The 27268-nt window shown below is 40.4% G+C and overlaps 3 protein-coding genes across 4 annotated transcripts in view; 1 reads left to right on the plus strand and 2 right to left on the minus strand.

The window, feature by feature from the left end:
- Positions 1-1217: 1217 nt before the first annotated feature.
- LOC105561889 (torso-like protein) lies at positions 1218-21751 on the plus strand. 2 transcript variants are annotated; one of them, XM_012012246.1, is made up of 4 exons: positions 1218-1992; positions 17890-18230; positions 18513-18852; positions 19568-21751. In XM_012012246.1, the coding sequence occupies exons 2-4, from the start codon at positions 17926-17928 to the stop codon at positions 19961-19963; spliced, it is 1041 nt and encodes a 346-aa protein (XP_011867636.1). In that variant the 5' UTR covers positions 1218-1992; positions 17890-17925; the 3' UTR covers positions 19964-21751. The 2 variants fall into 2 exon arrangements, with proteins under 2 accessions (XP_011867636.1, XP_011867637.1); XM_012012247.1 differs by lacking the exon at positions 1218-1992 and adding an exon at positions 12738-17734.
- Positions 20551-24119, minus strand: LOC105561888 (tetratricopeptide repeat protein 5-like). Its single transcript, XM_012012245.1, has 8 exons — positions 23819-24119; positions 23376-23726; positions 23011-23253; positions 22864-22917; positions 22590-22775; positions 22277-22449; positions 22048-22192; positions 20551-21971 (listed from the first exon to the last, which is right to left on the minus strand). The coding sequence occupies exons 1-8, from the start codon at positions 23900-23902 to the stop codon at positions 21852-21854; spliced, it is 1356 nt and encodes a 451-aa protein (XP_011867635.1). The 5' UTR covers positions 23903-24119; the 3' UTR covers positions 20551-21851.
- Positions 24120-25303: 1184 nt separating this feature from the next.
- Positions 25304-27268, minus strand: part of LOC105561891 (A disintegrin and metalloproteinase with thrombospondin motifs 7-like) — a 48479-nt gene continuing 46514 nt past the window's right edge. The window contains exons 16-17 of the mRNA XM_012012248.1: positions 26970-27143; positions 25304-25694 (exon numbers count right to left, since the gene is read on the minus strand). Coding sequence (XP_011867638.1) covers positions 25549-25694; positions 26970-27143 — 320 coding nt within the window. The 3' untranslated portion in view covers positions 25304-25548. The remainder of the gene's footprint in view (positions 25695-26969; positions 27144-27268) is intronic.

Here is a 27268-nt window from a genome sequence, read left to right on the forward strand (position 1 = left end):
TCGCGCTAGCGAAGGTGCAAGGGAGAAAAGACAATTGCATCTATTTGCTGGTGAATGAACGTGAGAACGGAAATGGACGCTAGAGGTGGCGCAAATTAAGCTTTATTGTTAAGGAACGGCAGGAAGAGGCATTATCGTAAGAAGGAAGTTAGTGGGTAATGAAACGGCGCGCAAACCAGTCCGAAAATTACGAAACAGATTACCATTATCGAGCCTTTTGCGAAATGTCGGTTGAATCCGAGCAGAACGATTATTATTACGTGCGCTATCTATCCATTTATACCGCGTTAAAGAGCTAATTAGCTCAGGATTACAGATAACTGAATATTCGTGTGCATTAGTGGAGCAGATAATCCGTACGTTCTACTTATCGGTTTTATTAAACGATACGGTTCTTATTTTTTTAAATTACCCTCGCTACATTTTTCATCTCCTTCGCAACATTTGCCATTTAGAGAGAAAATTGCTATTTCTTTGGAACGCTGCTTCGCACTCATGGATTTCCAAGCCGGCGTTTAAGCGCAGTCTTTCCAGATGAAGATAACAGGCACAGCTGAGTTATACTTAAGCGAAAATGGAAAATGACATGTAAATCAGATCCAAGAACGGCGCCTTCGCTCGCATACATGCACCGGGGTATAATTGACATCGTTCTCCTACTTGCTCAGCGAAGGCCGTCCGAAATGGTCTACGCACAAAGAGATTGGAATAAGACATTATGAAACATATTCCAACATATTCTCGCGTAGTGTTTGTGAATAGAATAAGTAATTCGTTGCGGTATTCTGAAAGAAATAGCAAGATACGATACAAGCGGTAAGACAAATAAATCAATACCAAAACAAAACGACACCCCCATTATGATTATACCCTCTCTGCAATTGCACCAAAACCTCGCGTTGTACAAGTTGTTAGAAATTATCAACCGAATCTTGGAAGACGGTCGGCCGGCATCCGGGAGACCGCGGAGGTCCACAGAAAGCGAGGTCCTTCTCTTATCGGGGGTCTGTCACCCACAGCGAGACAAAATTCCGCCCCTCTCTCGCCCCGATCGCGCGCGTGACTACACGTGCACACATTTGACGTACACGCACGCGACACGCACGTAGTGCCACAAGCCGTGCTCGCACACGTTGTGCGCTCTCTCGCGGTCGCTCATTTGCCAGTTCGCTCACTCGCTCGTTCGCTCGCCGCGAGTGGAGTCAAGATTTCAGTCGCAGTCGTAGACGTTCGGTGCCCACGGTCAGATCGGGGGCCCGGCACGGGAGAGAGTCCGCGTCAATCGCGCTCGAGATCGATCGATCGTTTAGCATCGGCGGAATCGCCGAAGTGTCCTCCCCCCCCCCCTCCCACCTCGTTGACCGGGAAAACCCTCTTCGACGAGGCGCGCACACGTGCCCGCGCAAAGCAGAGGACGGTTTCGTTATCCGCCGATCGATCGGTCGATCGAATCGCGATCCAGCGCGTCGCCGTGCGATCGAACCCCCAGCATCCCCCGCGAGAAGGGGAGGACAAGTATCGGACATCGAGGTGGGTGACGGGGACGAGGACGTGGACGGAAACACGGTGCCCGGTTTGTTATCGATCGACCGAGAGCCGACAGGTTCGGGAGATGGATGCGGCCGCAAAAGATCGCCGACGAGATTTCGTTCCGGCATAGATCGATCGGTGTACGATCCGTGCGCGATGATCGGCTGTGTGTGTGTAATGTAACATGGTAGTTGGATGATCCAGAATTTATCGTACGGGACGATCCGAGTTGCGTGGCGTATTGCCCGATTTCGTAGTTCGGCGACGCTTTCGTTAGATGTTTGCTAGTGTCCGAGTCGTGATAGAGATCGCAAGGAGAAGCAACCATTTGACTTGCAGACCGGCTACTTGAAGAATCGGTAACGATGATCGTTAATGCGTCGAATTATGTCGTATGACTGCTGCACGATTCCGGATAAACAGGCTCAAGTAACGAAGATGGGGAAACCTTAAAGTACTTAGGTAAGATTTTACCTCACAATTTTTGATTGTTAAACACAGAGGAATGTAGGACTGAGAGCCACGACAGGATGTTAGTGCCTAAATAATTTTTGTCACCTGTAGAGCATTTTTGTCGATTTCATCGTTAATATTGATAATAAATTTAATTGCGACAACGATGATGTCCAAAGTTTCGAATGAGAATTAAGGAATGAGATAATCGACTGAAAATATCCAGTTACGATGCAATTGACGTGTTTTTTTTTTGTATAATGAAGTATCGATGCTGACATAATCGCCAACAATGCCAACAATGCAAACATGGTGCGGCTATCTACGTGAAGATAGTCGAGAGATAAGCTTTCCTTATAAATGTAAGAATGTTCTTTGTGTTCCTGAGTAAGAATCAGCTTTCATTTTCCTCTCGTATCTTAGCTCTCGATAGTGTGAAATCTCAAACCGTGTCTAATCAAGTTGTGCCCGGTATTTTCGATCGTCCGATTGTTCCCTATGCAAGACCCCAGATTCCTCTTCGAAACACAAATTGCTATAGATTAAAGTTAAAAGCATCTCGGAGTAACTTCTTCATTTTAATAGCTTCCAGGTTTTGTATACAAAAGAGTGAGGGGCTCTTTCGATTGTTAAAAAATGTTTCAATTTCTTCTATCTACAGCTGTGTAACCGAAACGTATCGGTAGAAACCCATCGGATTTTATGACATTGGTTAAGCACCCACGAAAGGCACAGTAATTAGGACCAACGTTCTTTACGACATTTCGCCAACGACATTGCGAAATGTTTCTCTCTAATTTGGCATAAATTCGCGATTGGTCGCCAATGGCCGGAGACAGGACCAATCTGTCGCGCACTGGCGTGGCAAACTAGGCCTCCCTTTCAGGAAGAGAACTTACCGTCGAAATATGAACGTGTGCATGCGTGAACTCGCTGCCTCCAATATTGCATATTACCCAACCGTTATTTAACAACGCTCCCCGAACGCCGTCGCATTCCATGGAATCGATCGAAATTCTATCCGGATTAGTTGCGCTAATCGCGATTCAGTGCGCTTCGTTTATTTCACCGCTCGACGAATAGGATATATTTGTAATTATGCAATCGCAAATCACCTAAATCTAATGAAAATCATAACGGATGATCTCTTCACCTAAAATGAAATTTACGGTGTAAAATCTAGAAATTGATATAACACATTAAGAAAATAAAACAAATGTTATAGACAAAGAGGTTTACGAGATGGTGATAATGCAAATTACCGTATTTTAAAGATCACACTTACAATTATACCAATATTACGGCTTTCCGGTTTAGAATTAGGGAGACTTTAATAAAGGTAAGTCGAGTGCGTTGCAATGAGTGAAGAACTTCGGGATGCATTAAATTACAATTCAGAATGATATGTTCACACTATCGTGTACTAGGTGTCGTACAAAAGATCGACGAAGCGAATAGTGCGTTTACCTCGCGTTAAATTTATCTTATTAAATATATCTCGTCGGTACACGCAAGTTAACGTGCATTATTAGCAGTAAAACTTTTTAATAATAATTACCGAAATATATATCGTACTTTATTATTAACATTTTTACCGTATGACATTCGGAGAGAGATGAACGCTTTTCTGGACATCTTCATACACAATATTGTTTAATAATAACAAGAGTGCATAAAATATCGTGCCTATTTTATCGCGAGGTGCACTACGCGGGAGGAGAAGTGAAGCACAAAATATTTAGCAATCAGTGCCAGGCCGAAGAGGACAGACAACCTCAGCAGAAAGTTAGATTACGGCATATCAGCCTTGGACTCATTATACTTAGGGGGTCGAAGAAGTTTGTCCTAGTCATCCGCTTGACTCGCTGCGATCTCAAAAGAATTTTAATGCACGAGATATCCGCGCCGTGAAAACATTAACCTTCGGTTTACCGCCGAGCCGTCGCTTTTTGCCAAACAGCCTGAAATAACAGAGATACGTACTGTATCGGTCTCGTTTATATGCAGCAGCCTTGTCAAACTCGTTCAGGGAAAGCTTAGAGAGACCGAAGGATCAGAGACAGAAATTAAGGAGCGAATAGAAATGCGTGAATATGCGCGTCTCCGTCTAATTACGAATGCAACCTTCGGCGAGTGAAAGCAGCATGCGGCCCGTCCGTCTACAGCGTGCTCTCGCACGCACTTATGCGTCAGACTAATAAAACTGTCCAGACAGGATCACCGAGAGCGATTTATTTATAAACTCGCGCAAAAAGCTACGTGCACATACAGATTTTTTATTGCGATCGATTACTACGAAGGGATATCCCCTTCCTCGCCCGGCGATTGCATATGCCGTACGTGCGAGTGCTCGGATTCCGATTTCTGGCGCGGCATGCGAGCGCCCGATTCGTTCCTTGCCTGCTCATCAGTGCGTATAATTAACCGCGTATGATTTAATGGCCGCTTCTTGAAAGAGTTCATACTTCACAGTTTGTTACGTAAACCGTGACATTTTGGCTCGTGCTCTTACCCCATTTAACGCTAAACGCAGTTCTAACATGATCTACGTGATAGATAAGTGAAATTAGTTTCGCATTACTATAGTTTGATATGCGAATTGTGTTTCTGTCAATGTGACATGACAATTAAACAGTCACTTACAACTTCACGCCTACATTCGTGACGATCTCAGCCCGTAATCTACGTAACGGTACGAAAGAACTGTATGAAAAAGATGCACTGTTCGCACCTGATTTGCTCCAGAAATCGCTGAGCTACTTTCGACGACGCCGAAGCGAGTGGTTCGTTTACCCGCGTACAGTGAATGTCGTGGAGTGAATTGCGTGTTAACAGCTGATTTGCCACGTGGTTTCTACGTTACCTTATTATGTAAATTGGATAGGAGTGCCTACTTTTTTCGAGCGATTCTCCTTCAATGATTAACGAGCATCGTTGATGCCGCCAGACTGCAAGTTCAATGCGATAGTTTATACTTTCTGATCAGATATCGCGATACTTCGCAATCGCGCGTCAGTAATTCTTTTTCCATCGCGAACGCAATCGAGGTAATGTAGACATTGCTCGCACGCGGTAAAGTTGTGATAATATTAAATACAATTGGTATTAATATTGCAATATATACTCGAATAATAATATTCTCTAATGTAAAATATAAATATGTTCAAATATTTATTTTTATTTATTTTATTTATTATAATTTTACTGCTACGTAAGAGGTACAGAGAAATATGATATAGAATAACGTAAAAGGTGAGGCACCAGCATAGTAGTTGCTTAAATATGTTTTTTAAATGTGTTATCAAAATATGTAATCCTCAAGTTACTTTCACGTTACTCTTCCGTATGTTATTCTCCCATTGATTTCCGCTGAATTTGATTAAATTCGTAGAAGCATTTAGTGAAATATCTTGTGTATTTTTCCGGAAATTTAACGAGTGCTAATTGCTTGAACCTCGTTAATAGTTTATGATAGATAGTGAAACAATCGTTTTTGTATTATATAAGTGTTAAGGAAATATTTAGGTCATGGTATTGATGCTGCTCACCTGATTACAGTTAATTAACGACGACCCGTCCTTGATGGAAACCTTCAGACAGGATGTATGTTGTTCAAAAAAGCACACGAGTTTTTACTAAATTATGGAGACGCTAGGACTTACTGTAATTATTGTTTATCGAAAGTGTCTCTTTATGTTTTCTCCTACTTATAAGTAGTAAAAGGATATTGCCAAACTGTATGAGTAGTAAATATTGCAATACACGTTTAATAAATTTACTGATGTAACTGAAAGTATGTTAAAATTATATTTTATAATATTTCTCAAAATATGCAATTTTACTTAAACATAAATTAAGTTTTACCAAATAATAATTAAATTGCCGATATAGTGCGTGGCTTCATGTGCCGACGTTTGCGATTACATGTGTGTTACATTTTATTTGCAATCTCTCGTCATAGTCCGCTGAATATAATGTGAAAACTAAAGATCTATATCAGATTAATGGTGGAACAGTTAGGAACGATAGGATGTCTACGCACTCGCCTTTTTCTTATATTTCGCATTCGCTGCGTCTATTCCTGCCGTTTACGCCGCGAATTACGATTGCACGTCATTATTGAAATTACGCACTTGCGCTCACTTAAAAGCAGGATATATCTTATTGTTCGCCCGAGGATTTCGTCGATAACATTTATCGCGTGAACAACTGCGCTGTCACACGTGGCTACGATCATCGTTAATAATAAACCTTATATACAATGTTAACGGAGTTACAACATATTTGTCGAATTTATAATCGATGCAAATTAGGACGTTAAAGAAAAACGATTATCTCCACGTTTAGCTTCAAAGGTCATCAGTTAAGATTAGTCAGTCTTCTAACGAGTATTGTGGTAAGAGATGTAGCTTTCGAAACGCTTATTACCGTATGGATCTAATCAGTCTTCGGCTGCAACAAAGCGCCAGGTGACGAGACTGACTCAGCTTGCTATTCGCGAGTTTATTATGAGCAGCTTATTACTCATTGATCTAATCGATTGTCTCGCAGGTGCGGGGGAATAGATTCTTGCGCGCGGGCACAAAGCGCTCGACTACGCCACTTAAAGTTACCCGTTGGTTTTCACCACATCTATCACCCGTATCATGCACGCACTTTCACACTCTGCTGCGACCAGGTACGCGCACGCGATATCATACACGCCAGCACCCGGAATAAAAGGAGACTCGCGGACACCGTGGTATCATAACACACGTGCGCGAACGCTGGTGACCGTCCTTATGCCAGTTACCCACATTTTCAACCAGGAACAAGGCTTATAACAGTAGTACCTACCATATAGCGTTACAAGGCTTCGCGAACCAGGATACCTGGCCGCGAGTGCACTTTCGAGTTATTGAAGCAGATCGCTCGTAGATTATATTTACTTCACTGACCTTAGCGCCGCGGCTCGCCTTCGTCCCCACGTTATCATTATTTTAATTATTCCGTACTGGGCACGCGATTCCTCCGCATCGATAACGCGGCGGTTCGGTGCCGTCAAGGCGTACAAGTCGCTGATTAAAAAAGACTAAAATGCCCCGTCAAGGAAATAAATACGTTTGTTTTTACGCAACGTGGCATCAAAGGCAAATCTGCATGGAAATTATGATTAAGCTTTCAGATTCTATCAAACGGCCGGGGAGGAATAAAAAATGAGGTATAAGTATTGTCGCATTGATACGATGTGGCGTTGATGGTTACACGTTATTCTGCTATTATGTAAATGTTAACGCAACGGCAATGCGCCGCTGCATGGAAAACGCAAAATAGTTAGCGCCTATCGCGGCAAACACGCTACCTACTGTCCACCAGGAAATCGCAAATCAGATGGCAGGTTGTATATCTTTTTCATTAATCACGAATGCAACGGGGGACAACGCGACGATTGTCGCGATGCTAAAGCCTCACGCTACGCAAGCGTGTGCATTTTTGACACCGGTTAACCGAGATAACGAAATATTAATGAACACGGCTACCATATTTATGACGTTTCTATTTGCGAGTTTCTCCAGGTGGAAACTAATGCCACGAGGGAGACGGAAATAAAAATGTCTTAAACGAGTCTTTAACATTTAAAATTCATTCGTTTCAAAAACAATTATATCACCGTGTTTCCTTGCGGCTGCAGGCTCTCTTAGAATCCGTGCCGAGACAAAACTCGAGCATAAATCGAGATATTGACTTTGACGTGTTGCTTATGATAAGCGATTTGCATCGATCGTGGTAATTATATGCCATTAACAACTTGCCACTTGTATTACAACGAACTTCAACATGATGCGACGGGTTGGAATGATTTACAGTTTTGATTATAACAATTAGATCGATATCGCGCGAGCACGTGAAATCGAGTTTCCCCGAGAAACATGAGTCGTCACTTTCCATCGAAACTACTCGATTTCCTGTCAATATACTTATCGTATGTCGAAATTCCGAGATTTGCCACATTGAAATTATTTGTCGGTTCATGCCCGAGCGCTTCGTATTCTGCATCGTCAGCGATCACGGCTGGGCGAATCATGACCGAGGCGAAGAATTGTTCTTCGTGACTTAGTTAACATCTCGGAGATATTCTTATTTACTCTTGAGTTTGGTATTAAAGAAGAAATTTATTCCTACTATCACACACCGACAGTTTAATAAACCTATAGGCGTGACGAGATTGCATGAGATTGGTACAAAAATGACCTTCTTTCACTAACCTGTCAACTTGTCAACCATTTTTATGTACTTGCGCATGATTAGTGGGACAATACTTTTATTTATACGAATCGATGGCCCGTTTGGGGATTAAATGCTATTTACGAAATTATCCTTCTCAACAAAAACGTGACTTCGCAACAAAATCGACACGATCTTCGCAAACGGCTCCCTGTGCTCCATAGGGTTTCTTCGTGTCGCAACAAGAACGACCAACTCGAGAAGATGCATTCCACCGACTGGTAGAGCATTACTGTGCGAAGATACGGTCGTCGCTTCTGGCGTAAATGTCACGGGGAATTCTATGTAAGGTATATTGGCATAAAGTCGTGATATTCTCTCCTTTTGAGTTAATAATAGACGAAGGGGATTCTTAGAGAAACATTTGTAATCAGCCATAATGTCGCGGGCATTATTTTACCTAATAGGAAATCTAAATGAGCACGTGCGATAAAAGTGCAATTAAGGAAAATAAGAAACACGAGGACAAAAAATGGACACTTGGATAAAAATTAAAAAACACCCTGCAACATTTATTTGTAAAGCTTGTTCAGTTTCGTTTTAAGTTCAAACAAATTTAAAAGTTTGAAATACCTTATTTTCTTGGTATAACAAAAGAGGATAAATATATCATTGAAGAAAAGGGATATATCGATTCATAGAAATGCAGACGTAAGGAAATGTCAAAAGTATTAGCTCGGGGAAAAATGATAGCACCTGCTCTTCAACGTGCAATGACAGTACAACAGAGCGATAATAATAGTGCGACTAATGGCAGACTCGTATAAGAAATATATGACCCAAATATACGAATTAATTTTACGTAATACCTAATTGAAATGCAACGTATTTCGAATCTACTAATAAATTTCCGAGGGGGAAACCGCTGAGGGCATTACTAGGCAATTTTGGGGGATTAGTTTGGGCATTACAAAGATAAAATAAGGTAAAATAAGATAAAATAAGATAATAAAATAAAGTAATGCCCACTAATGCCCAGTGTACAAGATTTCGGTCAGCGGTTTCCCCCTCGTAAATTTTGATCCGGATATTTTCGCGCCAAATTAATGCGAAGTTTTGTTCAAGCTACTATAGCAGATTCTATTTACTTATTGTTCGACATTCGAGTTCTGCGCTCAAACAGCAATGCAGTTTTATGCGATTAAGTGTATATTAAATAGGATTCTAGCTCGCACCCTGCACAGTTATATTTTATGTATATAATATCGTAAAATCCCCAGGGTATACGCATAATGCTTTTTACATATATGTGCATATAACATTTTAAGTGCAAACGGGCATCGCATTTAGCATATTTATGCAAATGTCAGCGGGAATCTCGGGGTTATAAAAGACAGACTTTTTTGTGCATCGTGCATTCGATAGGTGAATAACACTCTGCGGCGAGAAATAACAACCCTCGATCGTGCAATTTCGCAAAAATCTGGTTTTACCCGTTTGGCGAGACAAAGGGAATGCAGGTTGAATGGAAAGAAGCCTTGGCTACATCCTCGAACGACACACACGTTTTGTGCATAGGAATCTGCTTAGGATTAAAACATCTGTTCAACTCTGGCTCACGAATAATTTCGGAATCATAAAAATATTTTTAATGAGCGAGACGTTTATAAAATTTTAAGTATTTCAACATACTGCTTCTTTTCCCAGAATATTTTTATCTCTTTATGTTGCTGCCCTCAGTGAATACCAATACCAGAAATCACCAACAAAAATGTAAATCACGTTTTTTAAAAGTATATTTTTATTCACAACTACATCTTAAATCCAAGGCTGCTAATATTTCTTTCCCGAGACAGATTGGCGAGATCACTTTGTGCTGTATCTCTTAGTGCACTTTTAAAAATAAACTCTTGCTCTGCAGGACCGTACGCGACAACGAGATTAATTTATATTCGTGCGTCAGTCGAGTGAATGACCTCGATCGCGACGCATACGGAATTGGTTTTACGTAAAAAGAAGGCTAAGCGCTTGTCAGAAGTCTAACTCGCTCAAAAGTCAGATTGTCGCCCGGGTAATCGACTGCATCCGCGAGTCAATGATTACGTTACGCAATAGGCATCGATGATACAGCAGCGATATCGCCAACGTTACTTGTGCGGGACAATCTTCGATGTCTTTCTGACAAACGGTATTGTTTCTTAATCGTAAGAAGGCGTATTGGTGGCTATTTCTTTTATTGAAATTAAAATATCATCGTTCTCGTGGCATCCTGTTTTTAGCGCTGGCAAGATACGAGTTTGACCAGTTTGCACATTCACACTGCCAGTACCATGTAATATCCAAAACAGCTGTCTCTCTGGATTCCCGACTTATATTGGTGTATTATCCAGTATAATTAAGCATACCACGTGCGGTTATTGTTTTTATTTCTACATCCGGCGATTACGGAAGATAATATCTATTAATGCAAATTAATGTGATCGTACCAGTGGAACAACGTCGAGAAAGATTTACGTGTGTCCTATAATATTTTTTACTGGAAATACGAATAATCAGAGACGCAATTTAATCTAATCTTTCTCCGCGTTCTCAGAAATGTGTGGATATCCACAATCGAATGAGCTGCACGAAATCAGCCGCGACGGCTAAATTGTTTGTGCGATAAATGCGCGCAGGAAATTACTTATCGATATTACGCGAAAAATCGCGCATCTGATTAAATTAAAATTACACTGCAAACATCGTAAAAGTTTGCATTTCGAGAAATTCTGTAGTTTACTCGATAATAGAATAAGTTGTCGATAAAATGCGAACTGTGTATTCGCATATTATGACACGTAGACGTTGTACTTAATCAGTTCTGTATCCGTTTCTGAACGCGTCCAAATATAATTCGAAAATCAGATAAAACATGTTTTAGCTTCATTTTAATTAATAAGGACAATTCGTCATTCAGAATGAAAAGAAGATGTGATTACGAGAAATTGAAATTAATTGAGACGGAAAACTGTAGTGCAACAAGTGTACAGTTGATTGGAACGGCAACGTTGGAAAGTCAAGTTATCTTCTAGTGTCTTGTAACAAGCGTACAGTCAGTGACCCATAACAATTAGCATCACGGGGAGGGAGATTTTACCGTACGGAGGGGAAAGCCAATCAACGGAAATGGAATAAACTTGTGTGATCCGGTAGGGCAAAAGCCAACCGTATTTTTTTTATTTTCTCGTAATAAGAACTTTCAAGAGCTTATTTTTCTGTTTTTAAATTTTTAAACACCTATTTATATATTGTAGCATGATCTCTGAAAACATATTTCGATAATTTTTTTACGTTGACATCGAGTGCAAAAAATATACAAAATTGCAATCTAAATTACCTTGTAGTACAAATTCTAAAAATCAATTCAAATTATTTACGTTACCGAGCAATTAATAAAAAATGTAAATGCCGCAATAATTTGAAATTCTTCCGACTACATTCATCCGGATTATTGATCACGATATATTTTTATATGTCACGTTCCTATGTGATAGCATTTACCAGACTCGACGACATTGCGTTCGAAATATGATACGGAATGTGTATATGAAACAGCTGAGTTACTTAAAAATATCCGAATGCACGTGCAGTAAATCAAGACGCTGATGAGACATCGCAATTTTTCACTTTTCACGCACATGTGTTGCACATTTGATCGCATAACTTTGTCTTAAACAGAATGAACTACGTGGTTTAGTTTCTACATTAAAACGTATGCGCGCGTATTTTGTAGTGAACAAACAATTTAGTTAAATGCATTGCATTGTGCTTAATATTATTTTAAACATATTCCATTGTTTAATCAACCAGATTTTGCACAAACAAACGTTCACATATTGTTTTGGACGTGTACAAGAATATCTAAAGATATCTGTAATAAACAAATCTAAAAATATATCTATGTAGAACGACAGAGGAAAAAACTCTTCAAATATTGTTCGAAATTGTTCTTCTTTAGAACGGAACATTCTACTTCATTTAGTATTTCATGTCAATCATTTACCCAACACTAACACTTTCGTGCTACCATAGTAACACGAAACTTTTACAAAATTATAAATTGAAGCTATAAAAGAAATAATAACTTTCTTCATTTATTTAGCAAAAAGAAAGAGCGAAAGAGAGAGAGAGAGAGAGAGAGAGAGAGAGAGAGAGAGAGAGAGAGAGAGAGAGAGAGCTCTGTTTCGCGACTATTTCTCGATCTCGTTATTTTACTTGAAAATATTGTTTCTCCTTCAAAACAACATAGAACTGGTTTCGCTAACGAGCGAAACGTACACCTACCTCGGTGCACCTGTAGTTTTCCGTAACCAGCTCATATTTTTTCCATGACAGCGGCACAAAATTAAATTCAAATGCCAAGTTTTGCTCGATGATGATTACGTACGATCACTTCGAAATTTTCTGTTGCCGCGTTAACCGCGGCTGGTTAGTTAAACCTACTTCAATTAGATCTGAAGCGGTTGTTTGGATCATTCGACGCTCAGTGATCGCGTTTCCTGCGTCTAATGGGACAACGCAATGTGCCCCTTTCAATAGTTACAGCCGCGAGGCTACTTAAATAATTCTTCTCCATTGGCTTCTGCGCCGCTGTATATCACCGCAACAAGCGAATCGCAATCGGCTATACGCTCAATTATTATCCTTCGGCCGAGATTTTTTTTTCTTTTACGTCACAGCAATTCACTACGACTGTAATGGTAAAAATGCTAAGAGGAAGTTGTGGCAAGTGAACCTTCCAGTTTCCTATCGACTTTATGTCTTCAGATTGCGTCTCAAGTTTTATCTATTTCTCAAAAAGGTACCGCTGCAGAAATCCTTGCAATATATCTTGTTCTTTGCGAGCTTTATATAACCTCCTCGTTACATTACAGTTGAATTTATCTTTCCTGTTTGCAATGTTAAGGCAATGACTACTTTATTACTCTCTTGATCGTTAGCGATGTCGATACATTACTAAACACACAATTTGACGTACATATACGGACGTAGATAAACACGGACATTTAGCATTAAAAAATACTCTCTGCTGCGTATTTCTCGAAAATTATTCGATCGACAACGCCGATAACATCAGTTTAAACTATTGTTCATTGATGCAAATAAGATATAAAAGAATTTGCATTTTACAATTTTTTTTCTTTGTCTCATTATGGATCCTACAACATGACGCTGCTTTTCAAATTTTTTAATAATGATTTTTTTGTGTTGCCATTACCAACTTTACTTATACTATTTATTCCACGTTTCGTGATTTTTAAAAATGAATTACATTTCAACAAAAATTACATACGATAGAGATTCATTTAGTTTTTTAAGAGATATATAGAGGATGTTATTCATCTGGTATCTTGCAGATGTTCATGCGTAAATATTACACAATTTTGTTTATCGTTTGATGCACCAGCAATCAGGCGTACAGAAACGTTGCCGGTTTACGCTCGTGAACCAACGTTAAATTTCACGTAACTTTCTATTTTACTCGGTAAGTGTTGGGCGCCGTAAAAGCGTCTATTATTTTGAAACGTTATGCGTAAGCATTGAATAAACAATTCTGTCGTATAAAAAAAAATGTTACGTCGTTGACTACTTTTATGACTACCGTATAGAATTTGCAAATTAATTTATTAGACAAAATAGTCTCGAATTGAAAGTAAGAACGCCATGTCAACGTCGCGTCGGTAGGAATGTTGATAAAATCCTAATCACGCGAGTTGGAAAACCACTCTCGCATGCTCGAAAGCAACGGCGAAAGCGGAACTCGTTCCTTCCGTTTTACTAATTTGGTGACTTAGCTTTTCTCAATGTCTCGCTATTACCATGGCCTTTTTCATTCAAGTGCACCAGTTGAAGGTTTAAAATACGAATGCAGTGTATAAATTTTTTGTTTACAGATACTTTTTGTCGAAACGGGTACGAATTCTGGACATAGTACAGACGTTTCTAAAATGACGACCGATTATTTATAAAAAGCAAGCATTGCTGGAATTAATAAATTGACAGAATAAAACTTACGTTTGAGTTGTACGTTGCGATCGAAATCTTCACAAGTAGATTACGTTTTAATAAAACGCTTTTATAAAGTAATTTGTTATGCAGGCAGAAAACGCGAATAATCGCTATCGTTGAGATCGATCAGTCTTGAAAAACTAGTGTCTTTGACGCAATCATCGACGGGCGAAACGGTAGTGAGCGAAACAATCGAGACGTTCTCCGTCTCGACTCTTGTTGTAATCTCATGAATATGTATGGTTACTTTCCTTCGTGGCCGGCAACTATGAATCTGGGTATATGGAGCAATCTTTCTTTTGAGATAAATCGATAAACGACTTCCTATTACGCGTGAATTACCGGAGATCCGTCATCGGGCCACCGTTCGGGCGCGACGAAACTCCGTCTATATCGCTGCGGAAACACTGCGATAACAAATTTCACACTCACCACATTGGTATCGCGTCGCTCCAATAATGGAACAAAACATATGCACTAAATAACTCGCATGTGTGACTCACCTTCACTGCGCTGACCCACTGAGGGTTTAGTCATCTAGAATGCAGTTATGAAAAAAATCATGTGGCCTAAGCCGACGGCTGGATATATCGAGCAGTCTCGGGCCTCGCATAAACCGAGACTTACTCTCGGTCATTTCGAGTGAGAACGCAACGTATTTAGCTCGTACACGTCAGCACGCAATGAAACAATTTATTAGCGCACGGCGTTAATGCATCAAAATGGAGAAGTACTTTTAAATAAAAAAGAAAAGAACATCCACCGGGCGTCTCATTAAATTAACGAAGCAATTAATCTCGCGGAGCTATTCCTGTATGCGCGAAAATAAAAATCGAACGAGCCGTTGCATAATTATAACCTGGCGCTAATCGCTCCGTGGTATTCTCATAGGCTGCAAAGGCCACTGGGGCAAAGAAGACAGGAGCGTACAGGAATGTCAAAGTTTACCCCAGGGTCCCGCGCATTGAGCACTCTGGCAAACTATAAAGCGAACGCGACGGAAATGTGATGCGACTCGCGTGGCCGTGGGGATTAATTTAAATCGATTCGCCGAGAGAGCGGCATTGTGCGAAACGACGCAGCCAGTTCGATCCCTGGTAACAACGAGGAAGACGAATTGGGGCGTGTACGCGTCGTTTGAGAGATAAAAATCGCGGCGGTTCAATCGGGCTATCGCGCACTCGTTATGTCAGTTAAACGTCGATGCAACGCGCGTTCGATTGCACGTGCTCGTGTAACGCACGATAAACGTCATTTAACTTTCCGGTCTCCGTTAATTATTACCGATGGTCGATTTAATTATTATCCGCTCCCACGAAGCTTCATTAAACGTTAAATTAATTTCTATCACGATCATCTATTATATCTACTGTGCCGCGTTTCACGGTCCGTTACGAATGCATTATTCACAGATAGGTATCTATAAATGAAACTCGTTGTCAGAAAGGTTGAATAATTCTCATCGCGGGTAAAATTATTTACAAATATATCATTCGTAGAGAAAAATGGGAAATATCGCGCGCTTACCCTTTGTTAGCCCGAAGAGGCGAATACTCGAATGTTACTTTAAACGATTGTTTGATAAATAGAAAGAATAGCCGGGCTGACTTCGTTGTTCTCGCCAAACCCAATTCATCCGTTTTCCTTTGCGAGACCAAGTAATTTCATCTCTTCGATTGGACGACAGAAAACTTAATTACTACCTCGCTCATCGACGTACCCCTGCGGGCAAGAGTTCTGTCTCGAATGCCGGCCGTCCTTGATGGAATTTCCAAAGCGGGTTACGCTCCTATTGAACCGCATCATTCTCTTCTTTCGTCTCGTCGAACATCGGCGCTGCTCCACGCAACGCGCACGGATTTCCGCGTGTACTCCGCTTTTAACGTCTTCTTAATGACCTCCGCGAGCACGTACGTCCGTCATAATCTTGCAAGTCTTTTTTTCGCGGCCGTGCATATGAGCGAGAAGTGAAAATTTAACTTTACTTTCACTCGGACTTGCACTTCGGACCTTTGCCGATTCTGGTGACAGACAGTGCGGAGTACGTGCGTACCGGGTACGCATCTGATACATACGGGCGGATGTGCTTAATTGAGTGAAAACATTAAGAGACGTGGATTAATTATCGCTTCTGAGAGGCGCACCGGAGAAAACCGTTTTGCCGTTCTAACGGACTCTTACCCTTTTCTGGTGTAATACAACTCCTCTCATAATTGTAATATATTGCCCCGTCTTCTCGAAAAAGGCATAGTTGCGGAATCGCTGTACTCCGAAGCGTTGGTACTTCATGAATTATGCACGTGGCTCGCGGTTCTTCTTTTTCAACAGTCGTGAAAAAGTGAAAAAGAAACCAAGAATGGTGATATATGCAATTCGTGATATTTTTTTTAAGCTCACTTATGTCCTTATTTAGGCAACGGATGGCTCGTGCCTCAATATTTTATATCGACTAAAAATTACTCCGTGCAAACGTAACTTTCTCTGCTCTGTTTCGCGCAGACTCGAAGTTTCGCCAAATTGCATTCAAGATGGTTGAGATTCGCCAGTGAGTAAAAGTGCGATCTTGCAAAATTCAAAGTGCTTCGCAATGCCGCTTGCTAATTATTACCGTCAGCTCGTTTTTACATTCCTCGAGGAGTAACTGGGAAAAGTTACATCCATGAAACACTCGTGACTGCGCTCGTCATTCAAATTCCAATTGTAGAGTAAGCAGTGCTCTTCATTCAAATTCCAATTGTGGGAAATGAACTATGTCGGTGTGCCGCGGTTAATAATAATGAGCAGCGTCTGACGTTTACGAGACGTGCGCGCCGTCACACAGTTGTCCTCTTGACCCCTTATCCGTCTGCTCATTCCAAAAGCATAATTCGAGTTAATGATCGTCTGAGAGCAGCTCGGGTAATTATGACAATCGTCCGCGTTATTATGATGTCCGTGAAAGGTGTCCGCCTCCGTATCGAGACGCGACGAAGCGAAACGGATGCGGGACGGTCGGTCGGTCGCCCACTCGCTGTCTGCTGCCTGGAAGAAGATGTGCGCTCGCTGTCCTTCCTGATCGGCAAGGAGGAGTGAATTATCGAATCGAGATGCACGTAGAGAGAGAGGGAGAGAAGGCTCGGAACACCGGTAGACCAAGGTGCTCGTCCGGTACCAGCCAGGTGGGGATGAAGGCCGCTGGCTTCGCTCGTGCAAATACCTCGACGGCGTACACCTAGACCCACATAACGAGATACGCTACAACGCGGCAACGACGACTTCGTGCACCGAGATGTGCACGTGCGGTCGGAGACCGGTAGTTGCGACGGCGACGTGCGGCTTCCTCGCGCGAAACGAGACAGACTTCTCAGTATTCCAACGTTCGCAAGATGCGAATGTTGTTCCATGGTGCAAAATTGAATGGGATAACAGAGGTATCCCTCGCGCATCTATGGCGCAGTGAAGTAACAGTGGACATTGTCGCGAGAAAGTACTTTCATTTATAGAGACACGCCTGTACAAGGTGAGCCTGATAGTAGTAGGACTGACTCAGTCTTTAGATCTGGAAGATTGCGCCAAGACTATCGGGCCGTTTTAAATGTCTTAGGGGATGAATGAGTCACAGTTGAATCGCCACTTGCTCATAACTTTTGTCCCGATTCGCGATCTGTGTTTCAGATATCACTGGTCAGATATCCAGGTAGCCGCCCAGAGATGTGTTCACGCATGCGGCTCTTCCTCCTGGCATCGACGCTCGCGTTGCTGATCGGCACCCGCGTTACCAGGTCGCAGCGCCCGCGACTCGGCGGCGCCGTGAACGTCTTCAGCCGTTATGGTTACCTGAGCATCAGTATGCGAGTGGTGCCGCGCAATGATACGGAGACCTGGATATTCCGCGAGCCCACCCTTGACGTCTTCAAGAATTCCACGCCGTTACCGCCCAAGCAACGCCAACCGGGCAAGGGCAGCACCGCCGTCTTCGACGGCGACTTCCACATGGAGTTTTGCGACAATATCAGGCATGTGATTGTACACGCGTTGTCCCTGTAAAGAAACAGACCAGGTCAATAGATTCCACCGTGGCTCGCTCGAGTAGCCAATCATCCGAAATTACAAGCTGATTTTAAACTTTTTATGCCATCTATTGTCGCGACGTGACTAAATGTGAGTTTGATATAAAATATCATTTAGTTTGCCACACCTGTTAATGGTGAGTGGAAGCTTCTCTTAGGAAGAAGACGATATTCAGCGACGTGAAATTATACCGCCGTGATTCCTCTATTCGCAATTTATATTTACAGGCAGCTTCTACAGGCCTATTTCCGCGACTTCACTTTCGAGAAGCTCGAGAGGCCGTGGCGTGCCTTCACCGGCAGCTGGTCGAAGACGGCGATAGCCAGGCACCTCGGCATAAACTCGTCCTTCATCACGGGCGACCACTGTTACGTCCTAGTGCGTGTCGCTAGATTCCGCGATAATCAACGACTCGCCGGCACCGCCGAGACCCTCGTGCTCGATGATTCCGTGTTGCGGCAAACCGAGAACGTCACGGTCGGCGATACCGCGAGCGTAGTGCGATTCGTTAGGAACTTCGGCTCGCACTACATCGCTTCCTATGTCACGGGAAATTCGCTTTATCAAGTAAGCGACCCAAGTGTGTCTAATTTTAAAATAACAGATTGCCAAAGCGAGGTAACGATAGATTGGCAAATGATAAAAATTGGCATGTAAAAATAATCATCAATTCGGGACGTACAACGCATCGATCTTGGCAATACTTCATTAATCGATGGGAGCTGTTCTAACAAAAAGAGAAAATGGTATAACGAAAGAGCGCGTCTTCTAAAAAAAAAAGAAAGAAATTGCACCGCATGTAACGCACGCGCCACTTGCGTAAAATTGCGATCGACCAGTTCAATGCCGTAACGATAATAAGAATAGGCATGAAATTCGCTTCTCTGCATCGGCGCATTCTCCCTAATTATGCGAGCCGTCGATCGTTATCGCAATCGGCATGCCGTGAAAAGAGAATACGGTCCCAAAAATGTACCAGATTCACCGTATCACTTCCTCGCTTGACAGGCGCGTCTTTAGTCCTGTTTATGAGCTATACAGAAAGTCATTATATCGAGTCTAGTTCTCACCAGCGGTTTACGTCATCGCTCCAATGTCAGTAAAAGTGAAATCACGTAACTTTCTGCTTGTAATACACGATGCCGCAATCTGGAGGTCCCAATCTCTGGCTCATCGCTAATTGGGCACGGTCATCTCGACGAGCGTCTCCGTCCTAAATACGTAGATCAGACGTTGTTTGATAAACGCGTGACGAAACATTCCAAGTGTCTTCTTTTTCCAGGTGTTCGTGTACACTCCTCAGGTATACTCGCGAATAAAGGAACGGCTGAAGACGCAGGGGATCGGGGAGCTGTCGGCCCTCGAGCTGAGTAATTACTTTTCGCCGTGGTACGCGGAGCATATGGGCTCCATACAATCGGCGAGCGGCAATCGTAGCGTGGAGGCATGGGCCGTGCAACGTCTTCGGGTGCAATACTACATCTTCACTTACGCCAGTTTGCTCAAGTTGCACGGCGACACGGCGTTGCTCAAGCAACTGGACAGCCTGCTGGGCGACGAAGCGTTACTGCAACTACAATTACGAACATTGGCGCCCGCATTCAAGGATCCGAAAAGACGCCAGTGGTTTTTGGAGGTGATCGACAACTATTTCAAGCTCTGGGAGGTGAACATGTGATGGCGTAACGCGCCTTGGCTGCGGACGGACTGAAAGCATTTAGGGTACCGTCGCTCGATGTCGCCGAACGACAAGTACGTACGTCGGTGTGAGAATGTAAGCGAGGCACTGATCGGTTTCGGCATGGTGTGGGGATCCACGGTGTCCTTGGGAATGGTAGCGACGATCCAGCGCCTGTCGTGACTCTCGTCGACGCTAACTATAAAGGTTCCTCGGACGGATATATCCTTCTGCCACGTATACACAATAATGCATAAATGCTGTTATTGTTATAAATAAGTATTTATTATTGTAATCATTAGAGAACTTCTTTATACAAAATATTTTTAATATATCACAAGCATTATTCGTACGATCTGACTGAAGAACGTGGTATCGCGATATACCGTAAGTTCTTTACTTGAAATCGATCCCGCTGACGTACAAAAGAGATATAGCGACATGTATTTTATATATGGAGATCGATTTGTGCGTTTTGTTCGTTTAGTCCGATATGCATTGCACATTGCAGATTGGACCAATGGATCGTTGTTTCGCTTCAAATGCGAATTTACATGTAGGTAATGTAATTGTAATAAATCCTGTTGTTTCTCCGTGAAACCGGGGAATATTTTCTCTTATACATTTCTTTATACAAATTGTTAAAAGATGATTCGTGGATGAATTGATATTGTGATTGTGGACCAATATTATAAGAAATTTTATATTACACAACGAATCGATCTATTGGCATTGCAAAACGGTTATTATGACTGAATTACAAATTACTTTTTCTCTCTTTGTTTCCTTTCCCTGCTTCTTGCAAAGTGATTATGATATAACATCCACGACAATCCTTACCCTGTTTCAATATTTTGATTTGCAGCTGCTTGGAACAAACTATGATATCCCTTTCATGATATAAGATACCGATATTGTGACAAGTATAGGTGTATATCATATGCAAACTGGGTTTTCCAATATATTAGTTAATATCGATGAAAATTATACACAACTATTCTCTTAGTATAATTTAATTGACAAATTATTGAACACCATATAATAATAGGATTTTCTAAGGTACATACATCGAGTTCTGTATGTTTTCCAAGTACCTGCTGCTTTTATTGTCGGTCTTTCGTGTACATATACTTTAGCGAATCTGAACAAAACCAAGTCTCAATGACTAAAATTCATCACAGCAGATTATTTTCATGATAATAATAAAATCCAGAGTCCACGGGACTCATTGATCTGCGGCTCTTTTATTTCTTAGCAATCGCATTTCTTTTATAATTTCTAACTTCTTTCCTTTTTATCTTGAAGTTTCTTGTTTGGACCAAAACATACAGAAATGCTCGAGGAATCAATAAGAGCAAAATATTTTAATATCGAATAGTAGAGAATTAAAACTAAAATGTTTGCAGTTAAAAATATAAATAAAGTATTATATATTTCTACCTCAGTCATCAATTTAAATAAACAATATAGGCGAAGTCTTCTAATTTTATGAATTGGCAGATATAGGTTATTTGCTGCTTTTTTGCGAAAATTACTGTCACAATGAAGAAAAATATATATCAACATCCTCTCTCTCACAAGTTTTACAAATGCAGCAGCTAAGATGTGCACGTTAGTATTTCTTACACATTGTGTTATAAAATACAAAATTGAAGTAACATGGTATATATTGTAGCCCGTTTCTTTGATTATTGCCAACGTACATTGGCATGTAACTCTTCGTAATACATTTGTTTGAAATTCGTGTATCGTACAAAGCCTTAAATATACTGATGAGTATTATTATTAAAATAATATACATTATTATTAAAAAATAAGGGTAAGATCAAAAATTTATAATTGCGGATAACTGAGGACCAACGATTGATCAACGTCTCGCTCATTAGAATTAATCTGTCCTTTTAAAAGTTTGCAGATTTGCGCTGACTTGTTGTTCTCGGCCTAACTTTCTTCCATTAACTACAAGTACAATCGGGGTTTCAACGCGAATAGATCTGTAATCAAAATCCTGAAAAGGAACGAAGGAAAATGTATTATTATATGTGATAAAGTGATTTATATCGTAACGTGCACATAATACTAACATTATTCATATAGGAAAATTTCTGATGTATAACAAAAGGCTCTGGTATACCAACAGAATCTCCGACTGTAACTCCACGGCCTTTAGCTAGATTATATACAGTGACAACAACACATGTCTTTTGTTCGTCCACGAGACAAAAAGCACTGAATAAGAAAAAAAATGAATAACTATATAAGTAAATATGACGCAGAAAAATAATTCATGCAATACGGAAAGCAAATACTTACAATGGGACGCAGTCCGAGTCTTGAATCCAACAAACTACTTTTCCAAATACAACTTTTTCTGTGTTCACTCCAAGATTTAATTCCTGTAACGGAATCAAATCTAACTTTATAGACTTTCCACCATATGTGTATGCTCCATCTTTGTATGGTCCTAGGTGTTTAACATCCAATGCCTACATTTAATCATAAACCTATAAATATGTATATTGTGCCAAAATCACATGTTATATTATCACATACATGAATAGCATGTATCAATGTATGTATCCAACTGTTATCTATTTATTACTATTAATTTTTATGATATAAATACCCGCATCAATTGATATAGTCGTTTTGGTTTGACATATCCATTATTATTAATTGAATTTTGTATATCTTTAAGATATTGTAGTAATTCGTCCCGTTTATTGCTCGGCATCTCCCACACTGGATCGAGCGCCATTGCACTTTCAAACGATTGTAACGCTAAGTTGTATTCTTCTTGATATTTCAGTGCCTAAAATAGATTTGCAGGTTACAAGGATTTTCAAGCAGAAGTAAAAATATGAAAATATAAAGATTACGGGAGGTTTAATCATACTCACTACTGCTTTATTATAAAATAAATTAGGATTACTTCTTGCGACGAGGTCTTTTTCCTAAAAAAAAGAAACTGTCTTATTTTGTATAAAATCTGTGGAATACATGTTGTAAGAAACATATAGCAAACAAATATTTTTCATCCGTCTTACCGCTTGCGTGTACGCAGACATGCATAAACGTAATGTACTTGGACTTTGTGCCACCGTGAAGAAGGAAGACAGGTAAGCGTTTCCTAATATGGACCAGGAGTTTCCGTCGCTTGTGTCAAGGCTTACCGCCTCCTTAGCGTATTCCACACCTTGTTGAATATTTTTTATCCGCTCCTCGACGGACGAACTTTGCTCCTGTCTAAGTACCATCGACAAATTTCGCAAAGACGCTTTGTTCCTGTCCTACAAAAAGGATGAAGAATATATATGTGTATATACACGCAATTTAATAATTCACTGTTTCACGGCTAATCCTTAAATTCTGAAATGAAAGCTGTGTTAAGGTAACATAGGAAGAAATGTACATGTTGCAGAGCGCCGACGAAACAGTTCTTCGCTTGTTTTATGTCGTCGTTTTTCCAGTAACATTCCCCCAGCTCGTTCCAGGCTTCTATTAATTTAGGCTCCAGCTTCACTGCTTTGCTCAAAAGTTCTTCCGCCTGCGGGATGAAACGGTCCACTACGTTCAGCGCCCTTCCCTTCAAATAGTAATACTTGGCGCGCGAGCCATCGATCTCGTATCCTTTACACTCGTCGAACTTGCTCAACGTGTCCTTCATCTCTTTCTCCACGTCGGTAGGTTTCTTAATCGCTTCATCAATAGAATGCGTCTCGAAGTAGCGATCTCGGAAGAGATACAGGGCTCTCACTCTTTCCTAAAATTAATGCGGACGATCAGGCAAGAACGTTAACACGTATATCGAGTCGGAGAAACAGGGGGTGGATTAAATTCAATATTTTACATTACCGTTAACGCTACAATCGGATCTTCCTTGACGGTATTTGAGCTCTTCGCACCCGCGACAACCTTGTCGTCTATAATCGCAGACATTCTTCATGAGTTATATTACAAAGTGCAGCGAAGCATCACTCTATTGTGCGTTATGCGCCTTTCAGGCGGGTAAACTTGTTCATAATTCGATCGCAATCAGACAGACTCGCCCGCGACGCGCGAGTGTCATTCACGAACTGTCAAAACAAAAGTGTATAGGTTATAGAGTTTATGAATGAAGCTTGTAGTTTGGAGTAATACTACACTCAAGGACGTTTTCAAGGTCACGCGGCGGCAGCGACGACGACGCCACTTGCGGCAAGCGGTCGTATTAAAGCGAGTTCCTCGTAATGGCGGTTCAAAACGAACGTCGTGTCGCGAATACACGGGGAATAATCACAAAAACTTGGTATTAGAAGTAGATTTTGCAAAACCTGTCAAGTGCATTTTGAACGACTTTTCTTCTTCTGTTACTTGAGAGCCTGCGGAGAGCTCGATGCTGTTGCGAATCGCGAGGAATCGCGGATAAACTGATGTTACCTCGACGATTCTATTGATTCCAATGAAATTCGCGAAACTACGGCATTATGAAATGCATTATCAAAGACCGAACGATTTATTGAGATACCATTTTTCAATGTAAAACTAATTAGTAAGATATGATTTCCACATCTCGAGTATACAGCATTCTTGTTGCAAACACCGTTACGAGTCGTTTATAAGTTGTCTGTAATCGTAAAACATTTACGTTCTTCCTTTTCTGAGAAAATGGAGAAAAGAGGAACTCTTTATTTTAAATGAATACAAAATAATTTGACATAAATTACAATGTACAAAGTGAGAGAAGTGGTAGTTATTGCAAATTTCTTCGTTTCTTACTGATTAAACTTGTGCATAGAGAATGGATTTTACATTATTATAATGTAAAAAAGGCGGGACATTATTATTTATAAATTTTGTATTAACATTTTCATATCAAAAATTTTAACGCGATGTTTTAATAAGAAACTTATCGCGATACTCATTGTCAGCCAGATATACGAATGTGAAAGTTCTATTCTTGAAGTAATCTGGAATTTTTGTTTATTCGAAAATCTCAAAATTATTGACTATTTCTTTATTGCGTGACATGACACAATTGCCCCTGTTCTAACATAAAATGGCATTACCTAAAATTTACAGTAATTAGTGTATTATTTATTTAATAAAACGTCGAATGGAGCGACAAAGACGTACTAGATAATATTTTTCATATAAGAGCCGTTATTTTTATTATTATATAGAAATTCTGTAATAATATTAGTTTCGCATTGCTATTTTGATCGTTTCTCTATTAAAAGATTGTATCTGGTAAATATGTATTTGGCGTTTGCAATGTTTTGCAATTATTGTCTTAACAAACGGAAGATGGATTATTAAAGGGTGATGCACGCACATAATAAATGGTGCTACAGTTACATCTTGATACAAAATATACATATATATAAACGCGGTAGTAGAAAGTTACAAATATAATCTCGTAATATCACCTCTGTCATATATTTTTCCATCTTTTCGTTGTCACATGTGAAATAAACGTGAAATTTTCCACCACGCTTTTATCTTAATTCGGATAATATGGATAAAACAGGACGGATGTGTTGTCCGTTGCAAGGATTTATTTTCAAAACACTTTTGCACTCTTAACTTTTCAGCCCTTTATTTTGTTAATCGGCAAAGATGTGTCGTCTGTTGTGACGGACGTGTCGCCGTCGTTTTGTGCACGTGGCGCAACACTTTTCTCGTACGATCGACGATACATCACACATACGTCTGTAGTTTGCACACGATGGAACCATGCTATCCTTGCAATCTGAAAAAGATAAGATTACGTGCGAACATGTGTACGCAAATACATTTACGCGAATATGTACTTGTGCGTACAGCGTAGAAATATTTGCATATTTAATTAATGTTTCACCGTTTTATTTTTCTTTATAATATAGCGAGGAAAAAATTTTCCGAACTTATTTATTTAACAACGTCAGTGTTTCCTTGACCATATCTGGCATTTTTAATAATACAGAAAATCTATTGCGAAAAATATTACCTCAGCCAGAGTTTGAACCTGGACCCTCTCTGCACTCTAGGCGGGCGTCTCACCAATTCGACCACTGAGGCATGTATTTCGCAATAACTTTTCGGTATTATTAAAAATGCCAGATATGGTCAAGCAAACACTGACGTTGTTAATTACCGCTTCTACAAGCAGATTTTATCTGCTTGTAAACATAAGTTTATAAATTGAGAGAAAGATATGATAGATAAATGCTGGCTGTGTTACAAATGCAGTTGTAAATAAGTTTGAAAAAAGGTTTTTCTCCTACGTTGCATAAAGAAATACCTATGTTATAAATAAAAAATCAATTAATCAGAATTTGATATGCAAATCTTTGGAGCTTATTTAGGCCGCATTGTATATGCTAATGATGCTTGTCCCTATACGTTAAAGCACTTTATAATAAGTATTTATACACGCACGCGCGTATTAGGTGCATCGTATGCGCATGCAAATCGAGCGACGTCGCGTGTGATCTCATAAAGCAAGTCGTTACGAACCGCGGTTTCCTCGTATAAATTCTAGTTTCCCGACGCCTTTGGACAAGGGCATATTCCGCAAGTTTGGACAAGCCAAACCATCTGTAACGTAACTAGCATAACTTAGCATTACATGCGGCTACGCGTTCTAATTCTCTCCGTTATAACTCTGTTAGATTACCCTGAACTTCCATTCAACATCAATTATAATGGCGCGACAAATATGAAGAGAGAAGAAGAAGAAAGCGTAACTTTTAAAATTATACGTAAATTTTAAATATCGTGAAAGAGGAACTGAATTATTAACACTGCGCGACAAAGTCGCGGAGATACTCGCAAATAATGTTGAAAATATTTTTTGAGAGAGAGAGAGATTATTGTTGTTGTTAGAATATCTTTTGTCGAGATCTCAGAAATGTTTCTTTTTACACTTTGTATGTACCGTAGCTACTTAAAAACCGCAGCTTCTCGCATATAAAAATGACATTTTATAGAAGACTCGCGGAAGGTTTTCGAGAGTACATTTTAATATTGCACGGATAAAAATTACCATTTTTCTCGCTGGCGCACTGCCGTCGGTAATAACAACGCTTTGTATCAAATGGTCGTCTGTCGAGATTGCAATCATTTGATAACAAGTCCGTCACGCGATCGCGACACTGTACTTCTCTATGTTTAACTCCGGACTTCACGAGACAAGTTGCGTTGCAACTTCCCCAATTTCCTGGAAATAAACAATAAACTATTACATAAGAATTTTAAACATCTTGGCAGAAAAGGTCTTGTCTAATATTCACAAAGAGTCATACTTTTTGGTTTTAATCTACATTGACTTTTATCTATTACAGC

The sequence above is a fragment of the Vollenhovia emeryi genome, unplaced genomic scaffold, assembly GCF_000949405.1.
Source record: "Vollenhovia emeryi isolate VEMERY1.0 unplaced genomic scaffold, V.emery_V1.0 DF939198.1, whole genome shotgun sequence".
Taxonomy (NCBI): domain Eukaryota; kingdom Metazoa; phylum Arthropoda; class Insecta; order Hymenoptera; family Formicidae; genus Vollenhovia; species Vollenhovia emeryi.